We start from the raw sequence: 27,303 nt of genomic DNA, 5'->3' as shown, positions 1-27,303 counted from the left end.
ATTATGGCTACAGCGTACACAAACCGACAGGTGAGTGTGTTTCTTTTCAACTAAATTTGTTAAATAAGTCAAAGAGGAGGTTGACTAAAACACTATTAACGTTTTGCCAATGAGTGTGTCAAATTTTGGGGCAGTTTTATGAATATTTTTCATCGTGAACGTGCTGGTTAGCTTGCTAAACTTGCCACTAGTAAAAAAAAAAAAAACCTCAGGGTTTTACATATATTTTTATTATTTTATTTAAAATTACGGGTTCACATTCTACATCACTTTGACATCATAAACGTCACGGCTCTACAACAAGGATGCGGTACGCAGGGAAAACTTCCTCAGCCGAATGTTTTTTTTCTTTAAAAGAAATTAAACGACGTCATGTCAACTATTACAAAGCTCGTGTAGAGCAGCTGGCGGATAGGATGTTCGGTCGAGTTCACGAGGGCAGCGAGATTATTCCTGCTCCCAAATGGCTGAAATACGTGTGTTTGTTGTTCCCACACAGAGATGAGTAATGTCGAGCCTCCAGCAGGAGAGAGAAGCTCTCGTTAAGGAGCAAAAGGTGAACAGAGAGCGAGTTCGCAAATGTGTGCAGGAGACCAATCGCAGACGCAGGTATGGCAGACTAAAACATCTTTTTAAAAAAAAAAAAAAAAAAAAAAAAAAAAACGGTGTGCATAAAACATACAAAGGGATTAGACGTCTATTGCTGTCAATGGCATTGAATCATTAGCCTTATCAGAGGCAGTTGTCAATACGGACAGGCATTCAAAAGTTAATACCTTTAACCTTTTATATGGCAAGTGAATATTTTTGGGCATTTAAAAAACAGGTATTTGCAATTGTTTTAATATATATATTTTTTTATTTATTTATATTTTGAGGGGTTTTTTTAGATTTAAATATATACAGTGGGGCAAATAAGTATTTACTCAACCACTAATTGTGCAAGTTCTCCCACTTGAAAATATTAGAGTGCCCTGTAATTGTCAACATGGGTAAACCTCAACCATGGGAGACAATGTGGAAAAAAAAAAAAAAAAAACAGAAAATCACATTGTTTTATTTTTAAAGAATTTATTTGCAAATCATGGTGGAAATAAGTATGGTCAATGCCAAAAGTTCATCTCAACACTTTGTTATGTACCCTTAGTTGGCAATAACGGAGGCCAGACGTTTTCTGTATGTCTTCACAAGCTTTTCACACACTGTTGCTGGTATTTTGGCCCATTCCTCCATGCAGATCTCCTTTAGAGCAGTGATGTTTTGGGGCGGTCGTTGAGCAACACGGACTTTCAACTCCCTCCACAGATGTTCTATGGGGTTGAGATCTGGAGACTGGCTAGGCCACTCCAGGACCTTGAAATGCTTCTTACGAAGCCACTCCTTTGTTGCCCTGGCTGTGTGTTTGGGATCATTGTCATGCTGAAAGACCCAGCCACGTCTCATCTTCAATGCCCTTGCTGATGGAAGGAGATTTTCACTCCACTCTAATTTGGAAATAAATTCTTTGAAAATCAAACAATGTGATTTTCTGTTTGTTTTTTTTTCCACATTCTGTCTCTCATGGTTGAGGTTTACCCATGTTGACAATTACAGGCCTCTAATCTTTTCAAGTAGGAGAACTTGCACAATTGGTGGTTGACTAAATACTTATTTGCCCCACTGTGTACAGTATTATTTCATTGCATGCCATTGACAATGGTAGACATCCAATCAATTTGAAGAAACACTAGGTAACCTTTCAACCTTTAAAATATTTCCATAACGTTTTCTGATGATATATTGACAGACAACTTGTTGAATGACACCTGTTATGGCCTCAGGGGGTATGTATCGCTTTCACCGGCACAAATTAACTTTGAGGAGGGTGGCAGGAACCCTCCCACACAAAAAACTACAAATGTGCTGACTGCATTACGGCATACGTCACTTCCCCCTTTCTGCAAAGATGGCAGAGCAACAAAAGAGATTAAACCAAAATAAAAAGGGAGGCTACCAGGATAAAAAGAGAGTTAAGAGTAAATATTGGCCCGGCTTTCACTCGTTGGTGTGACCCCTCCACCCCCAACACCCGAACTCGTCAGTGACTGACTCGCTGACGAGTTCGTTTGAGGGCAGAGGGCTGGTGGGGGCATAAGGTACAAAATCAAACGTCTTTTTTTTTTCAACATCCCCATATGATATTATTTAGCCACAACTCGATTCATTACCTCATCACTATTCATCCTTCACACAGCCACTGGGAACAGACATGTTGTTCAATCCACCTGCAGGCGTTCGGGAGATCAGGATTTTACGACACTGTGCGCTGGTCCTCTTGGTAAAGGCAGTCTTCCTTAAGACAAAACACTACCGCTTTTGTCCACCTGCGCCGTTAAAATTGACCAAAACTGAAAAGTTACCGAGTGTTGCTTTAAACTGGAAGGATCGACTAAAATTAACACAATATGATTAAAGTACTGGAACCTTGGGAAACCCTGTAGTGATCAATAAAGTATTTACAGTGTATCACAAAAGTGAGTACACCCCTCGCATTTCTGCAGATATTTAAGTATATCTTTTCATTGGATAACACTGACAAAATGCAACTTTGACATAATGAAAAGTAGTCTGTGTGCAGCTTATATAATAGATTTGATTTATTTTCCCCTCAAAATAAATAAAAATATAGCCATTAATATCTAAACCCCTTACAACCAAAGTGAGTACACCCCTATGAAAAAATGCACATCCCTAAATGTCCAAATTGAGTACTGCTTGTCATTTTCCTTCCAAAATGTCGTGTGACTCTTTATAGGAGTGCTGTCAGCATTGCTACAGAGATTGAAGAGATGGGGGGTCAGCCTCTTAGCATTAATGACGTCACCAGCCACAACAAAGCGTTGCCATATTGAAAACGGGGCAAAAGACAAGTCACAAGCAGTTGCTCTGTCGTGCATTGTAGGACAAACGCGTTGAACTTTTGTCTTATTTGCGGTCTTTTTTCCGTCGGAATGACTAAAAGTTGCTGTGTTGCGGGTTTTCACACAAGGAAGAGTTCGGAGCCGCATTTGAAGTTCTTCATTCTTCCTTGTGAGAAGAAAATGAGAAACAAATTGCTGAAAGCAATTAATTGAGGAACAGTAAAAGAAGACGGTTCCGTGGACTATTCTCGCCTGTGGGAACCTAAATCCAAGCACATTTACGTTTGCAGCCGACATTTTATCACTGGTGAGTAAACCTTAATTGATCTTTTTTTGCCCCCCAATTAGCTGCTAGGATTCAATAAACTAGGCAGTGGTTATTATTACCGGAACCGACAACTTGCAAAGCGTTATTTTTCTTTTGCTGTGAACTGCTCTGATCGGTCAATCGGTATATTATTGGCCTGGCGGGAATTGGTTATTTTGCCGTGACGTGTTCACGGCTAAATAACGCTAGGAGGCGAATTACCGGTTACGGCAGAAATAATAACTCCGTATATACTACCAGTTTTCTTAGTTCCACAAAGTACGTATTTCACGTAATTGATAAAGGTCAACTTACTGGGTGACTTTATGAGGTAGTTGTAGATGTTTCCGAACTCCACTGCAGGCCATTCCTTTGTTTATCCAGCTATCAACTGTGACTTTGTATGGGCAGATTTGCAAGCCAATAAACGCTAATTTTAAGTTGTATCGCTTCCTCGCGTCTGTCGGCAGTGACTCGTGATAAGAGAAAGTCATGTTTAAGACATTTTTATGAAAAAAAGACGCAAAACACAGCTGAAATATATGAATGTCAGACGTTTGTCTACGGCTGTTTAGCTGTGCAGGCCCCTTCACAAAATGGCGACACGTTGCTAAGCGAGGTGACGTCATCGTGACATCAAGCCGACTTCCTCCATACGCCGCACTCTACATCAAATTGGTGTGCATGGCTGTCACCCCAGGGGATAGCCTCTTCTAAAGACGGTACACAAGAAAGCCCGTCCGTCGCATCAGACCATAGGACATGGTTACAGTAATCCATGTGCTTTGTTGACATGTTTTCAGCAAACTGTTTGCAGGCTTTCTTGTGTACCGTCTTCAGAAGAGGCTTCCTCCTGGGGTGACAGCCATGCACACTAATTAGATGTATAGTGCGGCGTATGGTCTGAGCACTAACAGGCTGACCCCACACACCTTCAATCTCTGCAGCAATGCTGACAGCTCTCCTGTAACGAGTCACATGACATTTTGGAGGGAAAATGACAAGCAATACTCCATTTAGATATTCACGGGTGTGCATTTTTTCACAGGGGTGTACTCACTTTTGTTGCCAGAGGTTTGGATATTAATGACTATATTTTGAGTTATTTTGAGGGGAAAACAAATAAACTATTATATAAGCTGCACACAGACTACTTTTCATTGTGTCAAAGTGTCATTTTGTCAGTGTTGTCCCATGGAAAGATATACTTAAATATTTGCAGAAATGCGAGGGGTGTATACACTTTGTGATACACTGTATCTGTCTATCTGTCTATCTGAATGCTCATCTTTCAACGCCATTGACGATGCTAGATGTCCAATCAATTTTGATTTGGAGGGGTGTGCAGTCCCCTCTCCCAGTCAAAGTGGATTGGATGATGAGCGCCGTCATTGGGAACCAACGAGTTAAAAGTGATCACCCCTTAATGCGGTTTCTGACCTTTGTCGATTGCAGGGATCTGAGAGAGAAACAGAGACTCTGGGTTATTCAGGAGCAACGCCGGCGCGAAGAAGTGCTCCAACAGCGCCACAAGAAGATCCAAGATGTCACTGAACACTTCCAGAGGGCTTACGTTCACCCTTCTCAGAGGCCTGCCCTCCCCGAGCGGCTAACCTTAGTAAGAGACAATCCAAATTTGGAAGATGCTCTCAGTCAAATCCGAGGCCCAAAGATAGCATCTACCATTAACAGGTAACACCAACTAGGAACACCTACGCTCATGTTACAGTTTTACCTTGGAGCCAACTATTTTCTTTGTCTTCAGTACAACGAGCGGCAATCTGCCTTCCAAACTCCCTGTTACATTGTCAGAATCACCTGCTCGCCACACACCGGTTGGGTTGCAATCATTTATGGGACGACGAGAGAACAGCCCTGTTGTCAAGAGGTGGCAAGAGCTTACGAAAAGTCAAGAGAAGCCACCGGATCACAGTGGGCAGGTTCGTTCTGGTCACCGGGATTAGACAAATGTCTTTCAGAGAGTAAAATAATTCCGCCTTTTCGCTTTATGTTTCAGGACGATAATGTGTCCGACAGCCTGTCCAGTCAGGACAGTCTGGAGAACGAGGAACCCACTAAAACCGCTGTCTTGCACTACTCGGAAAAGCCCCTCCAAGACTTAAAATGCCCCAACGACGTTGGTCCTCTGCCGTCGGCGCCTATGCCGACCTTTGTCGCAGTGAAGCCGCACCTCCACAGATTACCCGCGGACCTCAACTACAACCTGCCCACCCAGAAGGAAACCTGCGCCACCATGAACAACCTCAACAAGTTGTCAGCGGACATCAGCACGTGTAAGCACGTCAACACGGAGAGTCCAAAGATCCCCCACCATCTAGAATCCGGCGAGTCAAAGTCCTCATCGCCAGCACCCTGCAAGGTCCAATTCATGAAAGGCATCCTTAAAACTCTGCCTGGTGAAACGCCGTTGGAATCCCCACAATTTCTTAACAATGCCGTCAAACCTGTTCAGTTTCTTGTGTGCGACAGCATTGAATTAGCCAAAGCCAGAACCAAATCTGCCGACTTCAAGAACGCTTCTAAGAAGCTACGCTGGTTCGATGAGGAGGCGGGGGAAGGCAGGGACATACGTTCACAGTCCTTGGCGGATATTAGTGCTCCGGTATCCCAAGATCTACGAGGGGATTACTTGGCCAGAGTCGGGGCAGGTCTGGTTTCCATGGGTGTTGTTTCCCAATCGCCGATCCCGGTGGCCAGAGTCCGGGGGGAGGTGCAGAAACAGGGGAGCCACGTGAGAAGCTCTTATGTCGGGGACCAGGCTCGTGTAGGCCATCAGCTTGCCCCTCCACTTACCGACGACGCTCCACACAAGGACACTTCACGGCTTATAACGGGCGACAGTGGCGTCACACACGCACGCTCTATTCCGTCATTAGGGCGACCCACACCTGAGAGCAGCTGGAAAGGCTCGCCCGCTTTCAGCAATCCGCCAACACCGGGGGACGGTGGCAGAGCAAGAGGGTGTTCGCAATTGGAAAAGGTTTTAAACCGCACCCCCACAGACGACGAGATATATCAGCTGTGCCGGGACGTCAGCAACGCCTTCATCGGGATTGGTGGACAACGTGTTGATGCTTCAATAGGTAGACTTGCCACCTGATAAAAGTCGGATTAACCCATTTGTGCATTAATATGACATGCCCATATGTATGGCGTATCATCATATCAATTGATAGCAAGCACTTGGAAAAGATTTTCTAAAAGTCGAAACCTTTTCTGAGTTGTCTACTAGCATATACAGTGGGGCAAACAAGTATTTAGTCAACGACTAATTTTGCAAGTTCTCCCACTTAAAAATATTAGGCCTGTAATTGTCAACATGGGTAAACCTCAACCATGAGGAGACAGAATGTGTTTCTTCCCCCAGAAAATTGAGATTTTAAGCTTTCCAATGATGTATCACACATGCATATCGGACAGTTTTGAAATTTGGTCAAATTGGGGGTCTCAGAGCAGAACTTCAAGTCACCTTAGTGTTTTCCGCCATATTATATGGCTTTAAAGCTCCATCCCAACATTTTGAAAGACTTGCTCAATATCTATATATTTGTCTCTCAGTCCAAATTATGATGCAGGAATGTGGGTTAAGTTTGGAGCGGTGAGGTGAGAGGAATCTAGCCGTCTTGGCATGCTAACCATTAATTAACTAATAATGTGGCATGCCACATTATCTGCCTTTTTAACAAGCTTACGTTATAGTACCGTATTTTTCGGACTATAAGTCGCACCTGAGTATAAGTCGCAACAGCCATAAAATGCCCAATGAAGAGGAAAAAAACATATATAAGTTGCACCGTAGTGTACTGTAAGTCACATTTTTGGGGGAATTTTACTTGATAAAATCCAACACATAGAACTGATATGTCATCTTGTAAGGCAATTTAATATAAAAATACAATAGAGAACAAAATGCTGAATAAGTGAACAGTATGATTTTACATGATGCATGAACAACAAAATGCGAATATACTGTCCTCACCAGGACACTACGGCTTGGTCCTGGCTATACAGCGAGCTAAACTCCCAAATGACGATGCTGGATGTCCGTATAATTTGCTGAATCAATTTCGTCCTTGACACCAAACGGGTTCGCATCAACGTAAATAAATGATAGTTAGGTGCTATTACAGCAGTGACACAAACGGTTAGCATGCGTTCGCTAGCATTAGCACATCGTTCAAACAACCACACAACTGGCTCTTAAGTGTCTGATCGCGGGTGGAAAACACAGAACAACAACAACAGGAAAGATGATACACACAGGTGTTGCCTCTGTAGAGATATTTTACAAGCATAAACAATGAAGGTAGGTTCGCAGCCGTGTCTCTCTCTCTCTCGCGCGCGCCCACTCACTCAGAGACGCTGCATAGCTGTCCGTCGTCTTCTGACGTGTGAGTGCTCTTAATTCCCGTAAACAAGTGCGAGTGCGCCCCCACATGGGTGTGAAAGCGCCACGAACTAAAAGCATGCATTTCAATATAAAAAAGTCAATAATACAATCAAACACACATTGCCAAAGGCAGAACGCGAACGTGACCATAGCTATTAAGTTATTCAGATAACTATAGCATAAAGAACATGCTAACAAATTTACCAAACCATCAGTGTCACTTCAAAACACCAAAATAACATGTGAAATGATATCATAATGTGTTAATAATTTTACACATAAGTCCCTCCTGAGTATAAGTCGCACCCCCAGCCAAACTATGAAAAAAACTGTGACTTATAGTCCGGAAAATACGGTATTTGTTTTACCATCGCAAGACACACTAAACACGTTAAACTCTCGCAGCTGTTGGGAACGTTCATGACAGCGTTTACTTACGTCAAATTTTATGTAAAATGACGGATGGTGGTCACGTAAATGTGAAATCATGTTTGAGGTGTTGCCCCCCCTTGCACGTTGCTACCTCCGCAAGCATGTCTTGCACGTCGGCTATCCTTTCTCCTCTAAGCCGCGGCTCTGTGTTTCTTTTCGGTAGCTCACATGAAGTTTTGCCACTTTTAGCAATTGTGCCAACTCTAGTCTACAGCGAAGACAATTTCGTCACTGACAGACACGGCAACAACCGAAGGGGGAGGGATGAGCGCTTCCTCTCCAAGTCCTTTCTGGCTTCATTTTTGGGACATAAAAAAATAGCTAATACTGTATTATGTTATGACGGCAAATTTTTGTGGTTTTGAAACTACGACATTTTCATACCACAGTAAACCAAGTGGATTTTAAGGGGGGTGGGTGGGGGGGCGGGGTCCCCCCTGATGGCCGAAAAGTGTCACTCCATATAATTGACTTTCCTATAGATATATAAAAATTGTAAAGCAATAAAAGTGCAACAAAAATGAATGAAATGAACAAAAATATATATTTTTATAATGGGTCAAAAGTATTTTCCGAACAGATCATGTGACTAGCACCTTAGACGGTCATTTGCTTTGCATATAATTGTCATTTTAAAAAATTTAAAATAAATATTAGGGGAGAGCAATTTTACTTTTCTAATGATTTTTTTCTTTAATTAAAAAATATTTTAAATAATAGACATAGCTTTTTGAGGGATTGAATGATTGAGACACAAATGTCCTACCCTTAATATGGCCCAAACACTAAAAGGATTGCTTCAATCAAAGAAAACTTTTTCAATGAAAAAATAAGTGTTCAAATGTAAATTTTTCAATCTCAAATATTTTTTCGCATTAAAAAACGTTTTCTATGATTGAAATTTTTCTTTTTCTTTTTTTTTTTTTTTTGATTGAAGGGATTATTGTTTTTAAACATATATTTTTTTAAGCAACTTATTATTTGATTGAATAATAAAGACAAAAATGTCCCAGTCAAAAAAAGAAAAATAGCTTTCACGTGCATTTTTTAGGAGTTTTTTGAGTTGCAAATTTATTTTTACATTCAAACACTTTTTTTTTTATTGAGCAATTTTTGGGGGGGTTGACAATATACATTTTGATTGAAGCAACTTTTTTGGATTGAATAATACAGACACAAATCTACCTACATATGGCTCCGCTCAGGGGATACAATTTATGACGGTGGTAACTACATTGGCACGACACCGACGGGCGTACCATATTCCATGGATGACAATCTTGGTGAAAAGTATTGCCCAAGCAGCATGATTTAGAATTCCCCTCAAGAATGATGGGGGAAAAAAAAAAAAAAAAAAAACGCTAATTGTCAACTTATTATTATAAATATTCTTTAAGTTAATTTTATTGCTGACACTGCGTTTCGGGGTCATCAACATGTTGTGCCTCTCTTGCCCCAAGTCAAACTCCGCCTATGAACCTTGAAACCATTAACCGGCACATGCCTACTGAATGAGTTAATGTTTGGACCCTCTGGTGTCATTAGTAATCAAAACATTTGGAACTAACACTTACAATGCTGTGTACTGTAAACTACTGTTCAATTAATCCAAATCTTGAAAGTGTCAATCAAGTCTTATTTAGTCTGTTTTTAAATCGTGTCACAAAGTCAACAAATGCCATTTGCGCTTATGTTTTCAATGTTAAATTTTCCCTTTGCCTTCTCTCAGTCAAAGCCGGCACTCCCCGCTCTCAGTCTTTGGTAAGCGGGCGCTCTGGGAACAAAACTGGTGCAGATCAGAACCGACGACCTTCTTGTCCTATCAATAAAAAAAAACCTGAAGTATTGAAGGTAAGTACAAACTTGCAGTTTTGTTTGGTGGTTTCATCGTTTCATTTTTTTGTATTATGTATATGCAGGGTTGAAAGTGGGCCAGAACGGTCAGGAACACAGTTCCGGTATAAGATTCAGGGCCAGAACGCAGTTCCGGTATAAGATTCAGGGCCGTAATGCTGTTCCGGTACACAGTGCTTTGATTCAGAAAATATGACGGCAACTGTCAAAACGCTTTGTAATTAAAAAAATTTTTTTTTTAAATGTTTAAATGCTAAGCTGCCACACATGCATTTCATCTCCAAGAAGAAACAATCTAACAACAATAAATGCGACAAAAAAAGGACAATGCAACATAAAATGGATCATATCTTTAAGAGCAACGAAAGAGTTGAGGAGGCTTATTTATCATATTTAGTTTTATTTGCTCTGATGGGGAGCTTCAGAACATCTTAGCTGTCAATGTGCACTTTGGACTTATATTTGTTCATTTATGTTAGGCTACTTATTCATTTCCTTATGATTTAAAAAAGTCAATGTTTACGCGATCTTGAAAATACATTCCATTACATTCTCTATTGTAAGTCATTTGTACTTATTTTTCTGATTGTACAGTTGTGGTCAAAAGTTTACATACACTTGTGAAGAACATAATGTCATGGCTCTCTTGAGTTTCCAGTTATTTCTACAACTCTGATTTTTCTCTGATAGAGTCATTGGACAGATACTTCTTTGTCACAGATAACATTCATGAAGTTTGGTTCTTTTATGACTTTATTATGGGTGAACAGAAAAAAGTGATCAAATCTGCTGGGTCAAAAATATACATACAGCAGCGCTAATATTTGGTAACATGTCCCTTGGCCATTTTCACTTCAATTAGGCGCTTTTGGTAGCCATCCACAAGCTTCTGACAAGCTTCTGGTTGAATCTTTGACCACTCCTCTTGACAGAATTGGTGCAGTTCAGTTAAATTTGACGGCTTTCTGACATGGACTTGTTTCTTCAGTATTGTCCACAAGTTCTCAATGGGGTTTAAGTCAGGACTTTGGGAAAGCCATTACCTTAAAACCTTAAATCTAGCCTGATTTAGCCATTCCATTACCACTTTTGATGTGTGTTTGGGGTCATTGTCCTGTTGGAACACCCAACTGCGCCCAAGACCCAATCTTCAGGCTGATGACTTTAGGTCATCTTGAAGAATTTGAAGGTAATCCTCCTTTTTCATTATCCCATTTACTCTCTGTAAAGCACCAGTTCCATTGTTAGCAAAACAGCCCCACAGCATAATACTACCACCACCGTGCTTGACGGTAGGGATGGTGTACTTGGGGTTAAAGGCCTCACCTTTTCTCCTCCAAACATATTGCTGGGCATTGTGGCCAAACAGCTCGATTTTTGTTTCGTCTGACCACAGAACTTTCCTCCAGAAGGTCTTATCTTTGTCCATGTGATCAGCAGCAAACTTCAGTCGATCCTTAAGGTGCCGCTTTTGGAGCAAGGGCTTCTTTCTTGCACGGCAGCCTCTCAGTCCACGGAGATGCAAAACATGCTTGACTGTGGACACTGACACCTGTGTTCCAGCAGCTTCTAATTCTTGGCAGATCTGCTTTTTGGTGATTCTCGGTTGAATCTTCACCCTCCTGACCAATTTTCTCTCAGCAGCAGATGATAGCTTGTGTTTTCTTCCTGATCGTGGCAGTGACAAAACAGTGCCATGCACTTTATACTTACAAACAATTGTTTGCACTGTTGCTCTTGGGACCTGCAGCTGCTTTGAAATGGCTCCAAGTGAGGTTCCTGACTTGTTCAAGTCAATGATTCGCTTTTTCAGATCCATGTATGTATATTTTTGATCAAGCAGATTTGATCACTTTTTCTGTTAACCCATAATAAAGTCATAAAAGAACCAAACTTCATGAATGTTTTTTGTGACAAAGAAGTATCTGTTCCAATCACTCTATCGGAGACAAATCAGTTGTAGAAATAACTGGAAACTCAAGAGAGCCATGACATTATGTTCTTCACAAGTGTATGTAAACTTTTGACCACAACTGTATGTTACTTATATCTTTGTTATAAAAAAAAATAATAATATTTTTAATATACATCCTATTTTCTTAAGTAGTTAAAACTGAGATTTGGCATTTAGTATGTGAGGAAATGAGGGAAAATAAAAATTAGGAGATGGAGGTTGGGGTTATTGCTGTTTTTGTTAACTTTTATTTTGCAAATCATTGGAAAACTATTTTGAATGAAAATCCGCTTTTGTATTTGTTATAGAAATAACTGTGCTAAAAGTTTTCTTTGCATTTTAGTAGTTTAAGAGGTTTGACACCCCCCCCCCCCCCCACTCCCCTCCCCAAAAAAATAAATAAAATAAAATAAAATAAATAAATAGATGAATAAAATATCTGGCTCCGCGGCGACCTTCACGTCGGGGAGTTCCGGCAAGAAATTCTAGCCACTTTCACCCCTGTGTATATGGCTGCCAATTGAAAATGAACTCTGCGGTTTGACATGAATATTCACATTCCAGATTGCAAGTGTCAAGCCAGGTAATCCAGTAGGCACATCCCCCAAAGGGTTTTGCACCAATAACCCAAACAAAGGTTCGTATGAAGAAAAATAGTCAAGTCCAAACTGAAAAGTGACTTACACAATGATTATAATCTGTCACAGCTGTCAAATCTGCCGGCCAACGCCGCCTGCCCGACACGTACGCTCACAGTCCACTGGACGACCGGCTTGTCAAACCGCACAGGTCGTCGTCTCAGCCGCACCAGTACCAGCGCCGCCCCCCGGCGCCCACATCCATCTCCATTGAGGAGCAGAAAATCTTTCAGTCTTTGGACCGACTTAACTGCCAGCTGCACCGCAAAGGTGGTTTGCATTGACAAGTGCCTGGACTGAAGGCATTGATCGTCCGAGCAAGATGGACTGCTATACATAGCACTTTGCTTCCAGGTGAAACTGCTTCCGCTACCATGAAACCAAGAGTGCCTTATGGAAGAAAATGAAGAGCCAGGAGCGCAATCATAAGAAGAATTAGACATCTGAATTTATCACTAGTTGTAGACACTTGAGCTATCACTCAGTGGAAGTTTTTTTTGCATGGATTTACACTGCAAGTGGTCCTAGATGGGCACTTTTTACTGTCCTTTAACCCATTAGCTGTCATTGATGTTGCTAGACATTCAATTTTGGATGTCTAGCGCATTCAATGGCAGCCAATTTGTCAATATAAATACTGTACAGAAATGAATTCAAAGAAATGAGCCAAGCAACCAACCAATAATTGAATTTTTACTTTAACCTACCTGTTTAAATCCAGTTTATACTGTATGGCATTGTGGCCTTTGACACTAGCTACCTCTGACAATCTTGCTTTCACATGCTACAGTCACTGAATTTTCTAAATATATGACAACATCTAGTTTCAGGACTCCCACTTAACTCATTGGCTGCCAATGATAGTGACAGACGAGCCAGAGTTGTTCTTAAATTTAGTTGTTTTATAATGACATATTAGCACTTAAAACACTCAAACTAAGGCTTGGTTCATACTGCAGGTCTAAACGCACAAATCGATTTTTTTGTGTGTTTTTACGACTCGAGTCAGGCATTAACTTGACAGTCTGAATGGAACAGGTCGCATAAAAGTGGACCATTTCAAATCCGATCTAGGTCACTTTTGAATGTGGTTAAAATCCGATCTGGGCCACATTTCTCCAGAACGTGGCTGCGTCTGAACTGTCAAGTCCCCCTAATCTGAATTCATGCAGCAATTACGTCATCAAACAGCTAGGTGCTAATGCGTTAGCACCTAGCTTGAATGCGGCTTTTAGGGAAGAGGCGAGTCAAAAGAACAGATATGACAAAAAAATCGGAATTGTGCATTAAGACCTGCGGTATAAACCTATCCAAAGGGAACACAGCAACACCTTCCAAATGCAATAGTGGCTTAAACGTTTCAACAAATTCACTGGCTAGAATTGACAGTGAAGACATAAAATGCTGTTTTAAACTCATTCATTGCTATGGAGCCCTGAAAGGGACATCGACAGTAATAAAACAAATTTAAACCATCTGGTTTGCACTAGATAGTATGTGGTGCGGACCAGAAACAATCTGGTGTAATGGTGACAATGTGCAAGTAATGCTGTAGTATCTTTATAGTTGAGTCCAAGATTGAAGTAAAGCTCAACTAAATCCTGTATTAATCATTTTTAGCACAACAAAACTGCTGGTGTCAGTTGCACGCCTGCAGTTTGTGGCCTATAAAAGGGAACTTTGTGGTGTGCACCAATAGTTTTCTGGTGCGCATCGGATAGTTTCTAATGCGCACCACATACAATTTAGTGGTACTCACCAAATAGTTTTCTAGAGCGCACCAGATAGTTTCTAGTGCGCACCACATATTTGGCGTGCACCACATAGTTTGAATTTATTTTATTTCTGTCGATGTCCCTTTAGAGGCTCCGTACATTATTATTGTCAGCTATTATGTGACTGTGCAGCTGGGTGAATAACCTCATGTCGTAGAGATGAAAACATTTTAAACTCATGCATTGCCATCGACAGCAATCGACGCCTTATCCATTTGGACAGGGATCGGATCGCTGCTTACCCTCCCAGTCCAAATGGATGGGACGTCTATTACCGTCAATGGCACTAGAACAGGGGTCGGCAACCTTTAGTCCTCAAAAAGCCATTATGGCCCATTTTCCACAGAATAGAAAGCCTGTGAATGGCACAAAGACATGTGGGTACACCTTTCTAGTTGGCAACTATGAATTTACATAGTTGGTGAATTATTGACCTGTGTGCGTGAACTATGTAAAGTCAGTTTCCACTTGCAAGATGTCCCCAAATGTCTTGATGTCTGAAAGTCTGTGATGACTAAGAATTTTAAAAAATATATAAATCAATAAATAAAACATTGAAACAATAGCGTATTTAACTTTGGGAAGTAAATACAGTGATCCCTCATTTTTGCTGATAATGCCCCCCCCAATAATCGTAAATCCAGTGCATTCAATGTATGTATTCAGATTTACCATTGGGAAGAGATACATATAAAACAATTTTTCCCTTTTTCCCCCAAAGTATGAAAAAAAAGTTTTAAAAATGTTACTGTCCCACCGGAATATTTATGAACAAGAAAAACGTGGCAAAATGCTTGTCTTTATTAAATGCTTTATTGAGTGAGTCCACTCAAATCCACTCACGCTGCTGCGACCAGCCTCTCGTCCCTTACACAATGAGTTGCCACAGCACACTACTGCTGCGTTTAACAAGCGAAACGATGATTGACAGATCTGGGGCTTTGAAGATAGCACACAACCAAGCTCCTCTGGCAAGATTGAAGCAGCACCCCTGTCACTCAGTTAGAGTTAGAGGCTGTAAGTGATCGGATCGGGACATCGCTATAAAATACTATATTAATTGAAAAAAAATCCAAGATGGACTGAGGAGGTGGGGTTTGAAGCGCAAAGTAGGGAGGTATCACTGTACGGCGGACAGTGTTGTTAATAACTGCGTTAGAATATAACGGCGTTACTAACAGCATTATTGTCTTCAGTAGTGAGTAATCTAATTAATTACTTTTCTCATCTTGGCAACGCCGTTACCGTTACTGAGGCGGGAAAGGCGTGCGTTACTATGTTGGTTGACTGACGCGAGAAAGGTCTGAGAAAGACGGACTCACGGAGACGAGAGAGCAGAGCAGGAGTGGGGAGGAGGCAAGGGAGGGTGACGCAGTTGCAAACGCGATGCTACAATGCAAGGTGGCTCCAATAATACCTGACTGTAGCCAATTACCTACAAACTACGCCCACATGATGCTTCGGTAGATATCACATATCTACAGAACTAGATGCAAATGACAGACACGGCTGCATTAGCAACATGTATAATAAAAAACTAGATGCATTAGTAGACAACCGCCATCTTAAAGCAGTATACCTCTCAGAAAGGCTCTCTTGTAGTGAACCTTCCTAGCGAACCTAAGTAACTTTTTATCTAAAATGCTCCTATATCGGCAAAATCTTGACTTAAATCTATCTTTAAATGATGAAATAGTTTTAAAACTTACACATGTCAAAAGTAGACAGAAGGGAACTAATGCAATAACGGGAGCAATTTTAACAACTTTAACAGTTGATTCACAACATTAAATGACTTCCACACATAGCGAAGGTTACTATCTAGTTATCGCAATATCCGCAATACCCCTGAAACTGGTTAAATTTAGGGTAAAGAATTGGGCTAGGACCAAGTGTCCCAAAAAACCCTTTAAACTTCACATTGTGTGATCCGTTTTGAGAAAAAAAAAAAACATGAAAATTATCACCAGTTATTTTGCCAAGGTACTAATTAGTCTTACATTCAGGTAACTGAGTTACTTACACAATTACTTTTTGGGAGAAGTAATTTGTAACTAATTACTCTTATGAAGTAAGATTAACAACACTGATGGTGGAAAACACTCAGGTGACTTGAAGTTCCGCTCTGAGACCCCAAATTTGGCCACATTTCAAAATTGTCCGATAGGCACATGTGATACATCATTGGAAAGCTTAAAATCAAAATTTTCTGGGGGAAGAAAAATTTTGAACAGGAAGGCATCTAAAACAAAAAACAAAAAAATTTTTAAACAGCAAAACCCTAACTGGAGGCGAGAGCACGCAAGAGCAAAATTAATGACTCCACGATTTTAACGAGATATTATCGTGTACATGCCATGTTTCGATCCAAAAACTCCATGTAGCATGTATCACCAAGTGTCAAGACACAGCTGAATTTTTTTTTAACTTTTTATTTTTTATTTTTGGGGTGAAACAATGTGAAATAACAAGGATCGCGATGTAGAAATCACAGACAACAAGGAGTGGCTGAGATTTTCTTTTTCATATAGTTACCCTTTTAAACGTTATTTTTCCTTTTTTTTTTTGTTTGGATCGATTATTTATCATCTAACATATCGGGGAAAATGCGACAGTAACAATTAAGCGATAGTTATGAGGTAGATATCTGTGACTTTTTTACAGACGCCAAATTTTTCATTGTGACGTAATTTGTTTAAAAGTTTAAAATATGCAAGTGAATCATTTTTTTAAGTCACTTTTTTTTTTTTAAACTAAATATTAGACATCAATTAATGATTCTAAGCTAAAAATGACATTTTGAATAATAAATATAATTATTTACCTTCTTATGGCTAGGTTTAAACAAAAGCGGTTGTGCGACGTCTGTAAATGGGTGTTTTCAGAGTAAAACGGACAAATTAAAAATAGTTCGGAGGCTTAGTGTGCCATGAATCTGCTATGGCAGCATATAGACATATTCTATCAAACTCAACAGTTCTTTTGGCTTAAAATGCAGCAGTTTATTTTAAAGATGGGTGCAAGAGCAGAAACTGCTTTTTCAGTCTTGTCTGTGTTTTCCGCCGTACAGTGGGGAGAACAAGTATTTGATACACAGTCAATGGGAAAACCCATTGGCAGTGTATCAAATACTTGTTCTCCCCACTGTGTATATTTTTGAAAAAGTTTTTTTTTGTGTGTTTGACACCTTGCTTGCTACCAGGTCACGTTGGATAAGGCGCTATTGGAACGGAAAAGCTAAGTATGACAGAGTAGGCATTAACATGAGCACAGATGAATTAGTGATTTTTGTTCTTAACAAAAACAGCAACAATTTCTAAAATTCAATCCGAGGTCGAAAATAAAGATTACGGTAGTTTATAATAGTGCCCAGCGAGGAAAAGTTAGCTGCAGATTTAGACACTGGAGAACTCCAAATAGTTTGCATTGTAGCCATTTTATTGTTTGTTGTTGCTGATGAGCAGTCACCGTGCAGAGCGCTGTTTGATATTTTTGTGCAATTCATTTGAGTGTTGTGAAAAGTGGGTGTTAAACTGAGGTTTATTGGGCCTTTTAGTTTTCAAATGTGTTTGTGTGTCATTGCGCTGTCTAGTAGCGGGGATTTGCTTTATAACATAAGGACACATTTATTTCCAATACAAAAACTCCAACACACAATGTAGGTGAAATACAATGCTGTCTTTGTAGTAGCCTAGTAGTAGTGTGTAAACTATCCAGCATGCGTGAGTACTGTGCACGAAAAAGCATGAGCATGACAAATATGGACCGAAATGGCTGTTTTTGGATGGGAAAAGAGATTCTTAGCACCCCTGTTTTGAGTGACTTCCAGTGCCCCTGGAACCGTGACTTTACAGAGTGATTCTGTTAACAAACACTCAAAACAGTGTGCCTGACTTGATCTGCCAACTAAAGGGAAGTTAAACGTATTTGTTAAATCTGGCAAGTGCAAGAATAAATTTCAATTAAATATTCATTTGTTAAATATAAAGCTGAGCTGCATCAGAGGGTTCAAAGAGCTGTGGTTTGCAGACCCCTGTACTAAAATATGAGCATTAATGCCAATTCGCACATTTCAAATGTCCATCACTGTCAATGGCAGTGAATGAGTTCACGAACTATAGGCGAAACCTAACGAAACAAAACTTGTTTCCTATTCAAATCGCATCATTTCAGCTTATTTCAGTCACACTTATTCTTAATTCTTGAGGCTTTGTAGATGTACAGTGGGGCAAATAAGTATTTAGTCGACCACTAATTGTTCTTGCAAGTTCTCCCACTTGAAAATATTAGAGGCCTGTAATTGTCAACATGGGTAAACCTCAACCATGAGAGACAGAATGTGGAAAAAATAAACCAGAAAATCACATTGTTTGATTTTTAAATAATTTATTTGCAAATCATGGTGGAAAATAAGTATTTGGTCAATACCAAAAGTTCATCTCAATACTTTGTTATGTACCCTTTGTTGGCAATAACGGAGGCCAAACGTTTCTGTAACTCTTCACAAGCTTTTCACACACGGTTGCTGGTATTTTGGCCCATTCCTCCATGCAGCTCTCCTCTAGAGCAGTGATGTTTTGGGGACTTTCAATTCCCTCCACAGATTTTGTATGGGGTTGAGATCTGGAGACTGGCTAGGCCACTCCAGGACCTTGATTCTTCTTACAAAGCCACTCCTTTGTTGCCATGGCTGTGTGTTTGGGATCATTGTCACGCTGAAAGACCCAGCCACGTCTCATCTTCAATGCCCTTGCTGATGGAAGGAAATTTTCACTCAAAATCTCTCGATACATGGCCCCATTCATTCTTTCCTTTACACAGATCAGTCGTCCTGGTCCCTTTGCAGAAAAACAGCCCCAAAGCATGTTTACACCCCCATGCTTCACAGTGGGTATGGTGTTCTTCGGATGCAATTCAGTATTCTTTCTCCAAACTAGAGAACCGGTGTTTCTACCAAAAAGTTCTATTATAGTTTTATCTGACCATAACACTCCCAGTCCTCTTCTGGATCATCCAAATGCTCTGTAGCGAACCGCATATGGGCCTGGACGTGTACTTTCTTCAGCAGGGGGACACGTCTGGCAGTGCAGGATTTGAGTCCCTGGCGGCGCATTGTGTTACTGATAGTAGCTTTTGTTACTGTGGTCCCAGCTCTCTGTAGGTCATTCACTAGGTCCCCCCTGTGTGGTTCTGGTATTTTTGCTCACCGCTCTTGTTATCATTTTGATGCCACGGGGTGAGATCTTTCACGGAGCCCCAGATTGAGGGAGATTATCTGTGGTCTTGTATGTCTTCCATTTTCTATTAATTGCTCCCACAGTTGATTTCTTTACACCAAGCATTTTATCTAATTGTAGATTGTCTTCCCACAGATTTTTGGTCTTGGCCATAGTGGAGTTTGGAGTCTGACTGATAGAGGTTGTGGACAGGTGTCTTTTATACCGATAATGAGTTAAAACAGGTGCCATTTATACAGGTAACGAGTGGAGCCTCGTTAGACCTCTTTAGAAGAAGTTAGACCTCTTTGACAGCCAGAAATCTTGCTTGTTCGTAGATGACTAAATACTTATTTTCCACTCCAATTTGGGAATAAATTCTTTAAAAATCAAACAATGTGATTTTCTGTTTTTTTTCCACATTCTGTCTCTCATGGTTGAGGTTTACCCATGTTGACAATTACAGGCCTCTCTAATCTTTTCAAGTAGGAGAACTTGCACAATTGGTGGTTGACTAAATACTTATTTGCCCCACTGTATGTGCAGTATATGCTTTGTGATGACAATTTTTTTTTTTTTTCCCTCCAGTATAGCTGTTGCAAAGTGACTGCTGTGCTTTTGGTGAGTAACAAATCTTTATAAAAAAAATGTTTTTAAAATAAATGTTTTAAAGCATTATATTCTTAAAAGGACCAAAATTACAATCTGTGAGGAAATTTTGAATTGTGTAAACTGCTGTATAATCCCGAAATGGGCGTGCGCAGGAAGGTGGGGGTTCGAGCTTTCCCAGCCACTTATGGGGGCTTATGTTGCTCCACCTTCAACATGTCTGGTTTTGCCCTATTGTCGGCCTGTTTAGACTTGCAGCCAAAGAGGAAGCCCACCAAAAGTGTCAAGGGAACCTACATATTAATGACACTCTTGTTTTAAAATATTTCCAAAATGCACAATCAGTGCATACGGTGAATACAATCTAAAAACTTGAGTTGCATGTTCGATAAAGTGATTCATCAGCACCAAAAAGCACATTTTGTACTGTGCTCCATATTGCTGACAGGCAGTGGCGAGCTTTCGTGACATTTAAGCCCAAAGCCGAGACAACACCCAAGAAAGACAGAAAACGGTGGAAGACGTCTTCACTTGCTTGCAAGTTGCTGCTTGTGCCTTAATCTCATGTTTTCTCACAGTCCATTTGAGCTACTTTGGAGAAATCTGCTGGTAAAGGAAGAGATCACTGGAGATGAAAAGTGTTGTATGCTTGTAAATGGGCATGATTGCAGTATTGCTCCAAACTGATGATAACATTAAGCCCATCTACAAAACCATACTGAAAATATCCATGTGTCAGAATGAACTGGTGCATGTTGATTCATTCACTGCCACTGACGATGATCGACGTCTCATCCATTTGAAGTGGGAGGACCTTCTCAGTCAAAATTGATTTGAATGGACTGAAACTTCTTTACATTGTTTAGGGCCCTTTAATAGGGCTCCATCATAACCATCTATTCAGTGAATGGGTATGGGAAACAGAGCTTTCGCGTCCACAGTCAGTGGATCTTGACAAAATGATTTCTCAGTTGAAAAGGCGTCTCATTATCATGGTGGACTTTCAATTCATTTGAACTAGGAAGGCCTTCCCAGTTGAAATGGCTGGGACGTCTACTAATGATGAAATCATTGAAATCCACAGCAGACGGATGAAAAAAGCTACTTGATTGGACGTCTATCGTCATCAGTGGGGGATGAAGTACCCACTTTTTTTTTTTTTTTTACTTAAGTAAAATTACAGATACAGGTGCAAATAATTACTTAAAAGTACAAATATCTAAGAAAATACTCAAATACAAAAGTACTTGCTTCATAGAATAGAATAGAATAGAATAGAATAGAATAGAATAGAATAGAATAGAATAGAATAGAATAGAATAGAATAGGTCAATAGCAACTACAGTGCCCTCCATAATTATTGGCACCCCTGAAAAAGATGTGTTTTTTAGCTTCTAATATTTTTTTTTTCACTGAAATAATATTGGGCCTTAATGGAAAAAAAGAGAAAAATCCAACCTTCAATACAAGTGCATTTATTCAGTGGGGGAAAAATCCCACATAAAGAAAAAAATATTTGACATCAAATAATGTGTGTCACAATTATTAACACCCCTGGTGTTAATACTTTGTACAACTCCCTTTTGCCAACAAAACAAGGTCTGAGGACTGAGATGGCCATTGGAGGTGCCTCATTTTGTGTCTGGTGAACCATTTCTATGTAGATTTGGCCATATGTTTGGGGTCATTGTCTTGCTGGAAGACCCAGTGACGACCCATCTTCAGCTTTCGGGCAGAGGGCAACCAATTTTGATTTAAAATGTCCTGGTATTTCAAAGCATTCATGATGCCATGTACCCTAACAAGGTTCCCAGGGCCTTTGGAAGCGAAACAGCCCCACAGCATGCCAGACCCACTTAGAGTGTTTGTTGCCAAAAAGCTCAATCTTGGTCTCATCTGACCAAAGCACACGGTCCCAGTTGAAGCCTGGGACCGTGTGTATTTTTGTGTGAGACCAAGATTGAGCCTTTTTGCAACAAACACTCTAAGTGGGTCTCGCGTGCCACGAAAGATGCGCATGCTGAAAAGCACCTCATACCCACTGTGAAGTATGGGGGTGGGTCAGTGATGCTGTGGGGCTGCTTCGCTTCCAAAGGCCCTGGGAACCTTGTTAGGGTGCATGGCATCATGAATGCTTTGAAATACCAGGACATTTTAAATCAAAATCTGTTGCCCTCTGCCCGAAAGCTGAAGATGGGTCGTCACTGGGTCTTTCAGCAAGACAATAACCCTAAACATATGGCCAAATCTACACAGAAATGGTTCACCAGACACAAAATCAAGCTCCTCCCATGGCCATCTCAGTCCCCAGACCTTGTTTTGTTGGCAAAAGGGGGTTGTACAAAGTATTAACACCAGGGGTGCTAATAATTGTGACACACATTATTTGATGTCAAATAGTTTTTTCTTTATGTGGGATTTATTCCCCCACTGAATGAATGCACTTGTATTGAAGGTTGGATTTTTCTCTTTTTTTCCATTAAGGTCCCATATTATTTGAATTAAAAAATTATTAGAAGCTAAAAAACACATCTTTTTCAGGGGTGCCAGTAATTATGGAGGGCACTGTAAATTCAGTGTATTGGTTTCAAGACACTTACACGTCATGTCCTTCAGCAGCATGCTTAGGTCTGAAGGGGTTAAAACAGTGCAGAATGGAAAAATAAGCAATCAAATTGACTGACAAAAGCCTAACAAGCTCAAGGACTCCAAAACTTAGCTTTATGGCAGATTGCAAGCAACTATCAGGTGCATACCGACATCTACTGTGCCAGAGTTTGGTGGTTTTTGGTCAACATTTTGTTCACTTACCTAATCTTGCTTGTACTCGTGTTGCTGCCTCTACTGCTCAGTTATGGTATAGTTGCACCGGGTTTATCGATTGCACCGGAGGCATGAAAATGAAACTATCCATTCAGAATGTGAAAAACAGAAAACAAACAAAAGTAACGTGAAACGTATGCGACCATTTGAATAGTAGTGGAGTCAAAAGTACAGATACCTGCTGTAAAATGTAGTTAAGTAATTGTATAAAATACCACTTCATTTTTGTCCTCAAGTAAACTACAGATACACAAAACTGTACTTAACTTTAGTAACTTAGCTTAGCCCAATCTACTTAAAATTGGTTCACAAATGGGTTCAATTGGGGTTGAAAGACCATGTCAATCTGAAGATTGTATAAAATAACAAACTAACAACATTTTTAATGGGTTCTAAAATTTTAAAAAAGTCATTTTCATCAACCTTACGACTTTTAGAGTCCCAGTATTATGATGTTTTGCAAACTATTAAATGACTGAATCTTGTCAAAGAGTATTTTAAAAAATCAAGACTCACACAGAGCTACAACTATTGAAATTGTGCGATAAAAACAGTAAATGTGAAAATCTGCAAGTAATTAAGGTCTAAAAAAATAACACCTTTAAATGCCATTTGGTGGTGGCAAAGCACAACTTTTGTGTCCAAGTGAAGCTCCTCAACTCACTTCAATATCAACTTGCCAGAATGCAGTATGTTTATTGCATTTGACGTGTTCACAAAAACAGTTTTTCCGGCTAAAAATTTGTATGTTAAATTAATTTAAGACTTGTTTAGCTCATTAGCAGCCACTGAATGTGATTTACATCCAGTAACTGAGCGCTAGTTTGCCAATGTATGATTGATTACTCACCTGTAATAACAAATGCGCACGAGTAAATTACACATCATAGACTATCGGGGCAGGGGTCCCCAAACTTTTTCCTGTGAGGGCCACATAACCCTTCCCTTCTCTGATGAGGGGCCGGGGTCAGTTTGTAACAGAAAAAGTGTGACGATTGCAGGAGTGCCTAAATGTAAAAATTAGGGCTGTCAAACGATTAAAATTTTTAATCGAGTTAATTACAGCTTAAAAATTAATTAATCGTAATTAATCGCAATTAATCGCAATTCAAACCATCTATAAAATGTGCCATATTTTTCTGTAAATTATTGTTGGAATGGAAAGATAAGACAAGATGGATATATACATTCAACATACGGTACACAAGGACTGTATTTGTTTATTATAACAATAAATCAACAAGATGGCATTAACATTATTAACATTCTGTTAAAGTGATCCATGGATAGAAAGACTTGTAGTTCTTAAAAGATGAATATTAGTACAAGTTATAGAAATGTTATAATAAAACGCCTCTTAATGTTTTCGTTTTAATAAAATTTGTAAAATTTTCAATGAAAAAATAAACTAGTAGCCCTATTCTGTCCTCAATGTGTGTGAGTACACAAATTGACAGATAGCGAACATAAGTTCCAAAAAGAAATCAGACGGTGTGGCAAAGTTGCATGGGCTTTACTGAAGTCATCTCTTTTTGACAGGAGCACATTTCTTGTATTTTTGTAAAACTGAAAATAACAAGGCAATGTGTCAATAACTTGCATAAATCACAAAACAACATAAAATGTACACACACGTGTCCATTTGAGCAGTAGCACTAGCCAATTAGCTCACAAGCATCTAACAATGTAACTGCATTTGACCATATATGTGAACAAATTCAAATACACATCATCAATAACTATCTAATGCTCATGAATATAAACAAAGGAGGAATATAACTCACAAGCGATGCATGTATTAGACACAAACAGTGTGATGGGGCTATGAGAACTGCCACTGAATACTGGATGCGGACGTTAGCTGGTCTGAATAGCACTGTCTATTAGTGTGAGTTCGCGTCGACATATAATCACGTCAGAAAAGCGCGCCGAAACCCAAAAAATCAGCTGCACTGAATCGGCAGCAGAGGGCGACATTACACACCCAAGCGCCAGCAGAGGGCGGAAAAACTCCATAAAACACAATTAACAAGTTGGCCTTTCACTGTACTGACATTTAAATCTGTCTGAGCGGGCCTAGTGCGTTAATTGCGTCAAATATTTTAACGTGATTAATTAAAAAAATTAATTAACGCCCGTTCGCGATAATTTTGACAGCCCTAGTAAAAATGTATTGTTTTTCAGAAAATCACAATCAAATAACCCTTTCTGGATTCTTCACGGAACAAAAGTAAATAAAATATATATATAATATAATATGATGTAATGTAATATAATATAATATAATATAATATAATATAATACAATTAGGGCTGTCATAATTACCGCGTTAACGGGCAGTAATTAATTTTTGAAATTAATCACGTTAAAATATTTGACGCAATTAACGCACATGCCCCGCTCAAACAGATTAAAATGACAGCACAGTGAAATGCCCACTTGTTGTGTTTTTTGGAGTTTTGTCGCCCTCTGCTGGTGCTTAGGTGCAACTGATTTTATAGGCTTCAGCACCCATGAGCATTGTGTAAGTAATTATTGACATCAACAATGGCGGGCTACTAGTTTATTTTTTGATTGAAAATTTTACAAATTTTATTATTAAAACGAAAACATTAAGAGGGGTTTTAATATAAAATTTCTATAACTTGTACTAACATTTATCTTTTAAGAACTACAAGTCTTTCTATCCATGGATCGCTTTAACAGAATGTTAATGATGTTAATGCCATCTTGTTGATTTATTGTTATAATAAACAAATACAGTACGTATGTACCGTATGCTAAATGTATTTATCCATCTTGTGTCTCATCTTTCCATTCCAACAATAATTTACAGAAAAATATGGCATATTTTATAGATGGTTTGAATTGCGATTAATTGCAATTAATTATGATTAACTAGTTTTTAAGCTGTAATTAACTCGATTAAAAATTTTAATCGTTTGACACCCTTAAATATAATATAATATAATATAATATAATATAATATAATATAATATAATATAATATAATATAATATCATAATAACACTATTAATTAAATAGATAATAACCAAATAAACCTCTCTGGGTTCTTCACAGAAAAAAGCCAGGAAATGAATAACACTATTGAAAAAAAATATATATGTATATATATATATAAATATATATATATATATATATATATTTATTTTATTTTTTTTTTTTTTTACAACATTTTTTTTTTGTTTTGTTCAGGGGGCCGGACCAAATGTGCCTGTGGGCCGTTTCCGGCCCGCGGGGCGTAGTTTGGGGACCCCTGCTATAGGGAACCCATGTCTTGTAACAAGATCCATCCCATAATACCGTCACATCAGGCAGTGTAACACAAGTGACCTGAAGATTGATTGGCAGTGATCCAGCTTGAGTACAGCGCATAGCCTTAAATGGGGGAGCAGTTGGGGGAAGCAGGGGTGTTACGGGGGGACAGATGCCTGAAAAGATGTTGACTAAACATGAGAGCACCTCCGAGTGGGTGGTCCGCTCGCATCACTGAAGACTGTCGCTTTAATGTGTCCTACTGTGTTACAGTGATGACCACAAACAAGGCGGACAGTTTAAAGTCTGCACGCGGATTACTGCTAGCTACTTTTCTTACGTTCACAATAAAAGCTATGTTTGCACCCCAAAAATAATCACTTTTTGCACTCCTCCACATTGTTTTAACAAAGATCCAATTGAGTACATGTAACAATGAATACGCCTTTTAGAACACACACGCACAAAAATGAGCATGTGATTGGTGGGCCAAGCCCTTAATCTGCTTTACATTGTTTAGGGCCCTTTAATAGGGCTCCATCATAATCATTCATTCAGCGAGATGTATGGGAAACAGACCTTGCGCGTCCACAGACAGTGGATCTTGACAAAATGATTTCTCAATGGAAGAGGGGTCTCATTAGCATGACAATTGTGGGAACCGCATGGATCTACTTTTTGTGAAAGACTGTAACAAAAAAAAAGAAGAAATAGTGCCATTATGTGTCACGCTTGAGGGAAAGATGGGATTTTTGGGAAGAGGAGGGAGGGGGCGTTATGTTGAAATGTAATATTTTGTACTGTACATGACACAAGTGGGCTTTTACAAAGATGCTAATGAACTGACACTTTCAGTGGTATTCATGAAACAACTCCAACTGAGTTTTTAAAAAATATATAAGAAGACTAGCACGTAAAAAAATACTGTTGCATTATCAACTTATTTGAAAACTTTGAAAACTCATAAAGTCGTATAAGCAGCAGTCCAAATATTGACTTAGGACGGAATGTGTTAAGAATGAACCAAACACAGCACATGCCATGTCGACTTGCACATTTGAGCACGTTGGGGTCACACTTTGCAAACCGGCCACATGTCACTGTTGTTT

General features: G+C 39.5%; 1 protein-coding gene across 1 annotated transcript; it reads left to right on the top strand.

Moving 5' to 3' along the window:
- The first annotated feature begins 404 nt into the window (after positions 1 to 404).
- LOC130911252 (uncharacterized) lies at positions 405 to 13,125 on the top strand. The gene is made up of 7 exons (XM_057829099.1): positions 405 to 609; positions 4,663 to 4,899; positions 4,973 to 5,147; positions 5,225 to 6,311; positions 9,780 to 9,901; positions 12,423 to 12,495; positions 12,566 to 13,125. The coding sequence occupies exons 1-7, from the start codon at positions 509 to 511 to the stop codon at positions 12,778 to 12,780; spliced, it is 2,010 nt and encodes a 669-aa protein (XP_057685082.1). The 5' UTR covers positions 405 to 508; the 3' UTR covers positions 12,781 to 13,125.
- The last annotated feature ends 14,178 nt before the right edge of the window (positions 13,126 to 27,303 follow it).

The sequence above is a fragment of the Corythoichthys intestinalis genome, unplaced genomic scaffold (assembly GCF_030265065.1).
Source record: "Corythoichthys intestinalis isolate RoL2023-P3 unplaced genomic scaffold, ASM3026506v1 HiC_scaffold_23, whole genome shotgun sequence".
Lineage (NCBI taxonomy): Eukaryota > Metazoa > Chordata > Actinopteri > Syngnathiformes > Syngnathidae > Corythoichthys > Corythoichthys intestinalis.
Note: the sequence above shows the minus strand (reverse complement) of the source record. Positions and strands in the feature narration are given on the sequence as shown.

Coding starts and splice junctions, on each gene's coding strand:
- LOC130911252 (XM_057829099.1), top strand. CDS start 509: ATGTCGAGCCTCCAGCAGGAGAGAGAAGCTCTCGTTAAGGAGCAAAAG. Junction 610..4,662: donor GAGACCAATCGCAGACGCAG/GTATGGCAGACT, acceptor TGTCGATTGCAG/GGATCTGAGAGAGAAACAGA. Junction 6,312..9,779: donor ACGTGTTGATGCTTCAATAG/GTAGACTTGCCA, acceptor GCCTTCTCTCAG/TCAAAGCCGGCACTCCCCGC.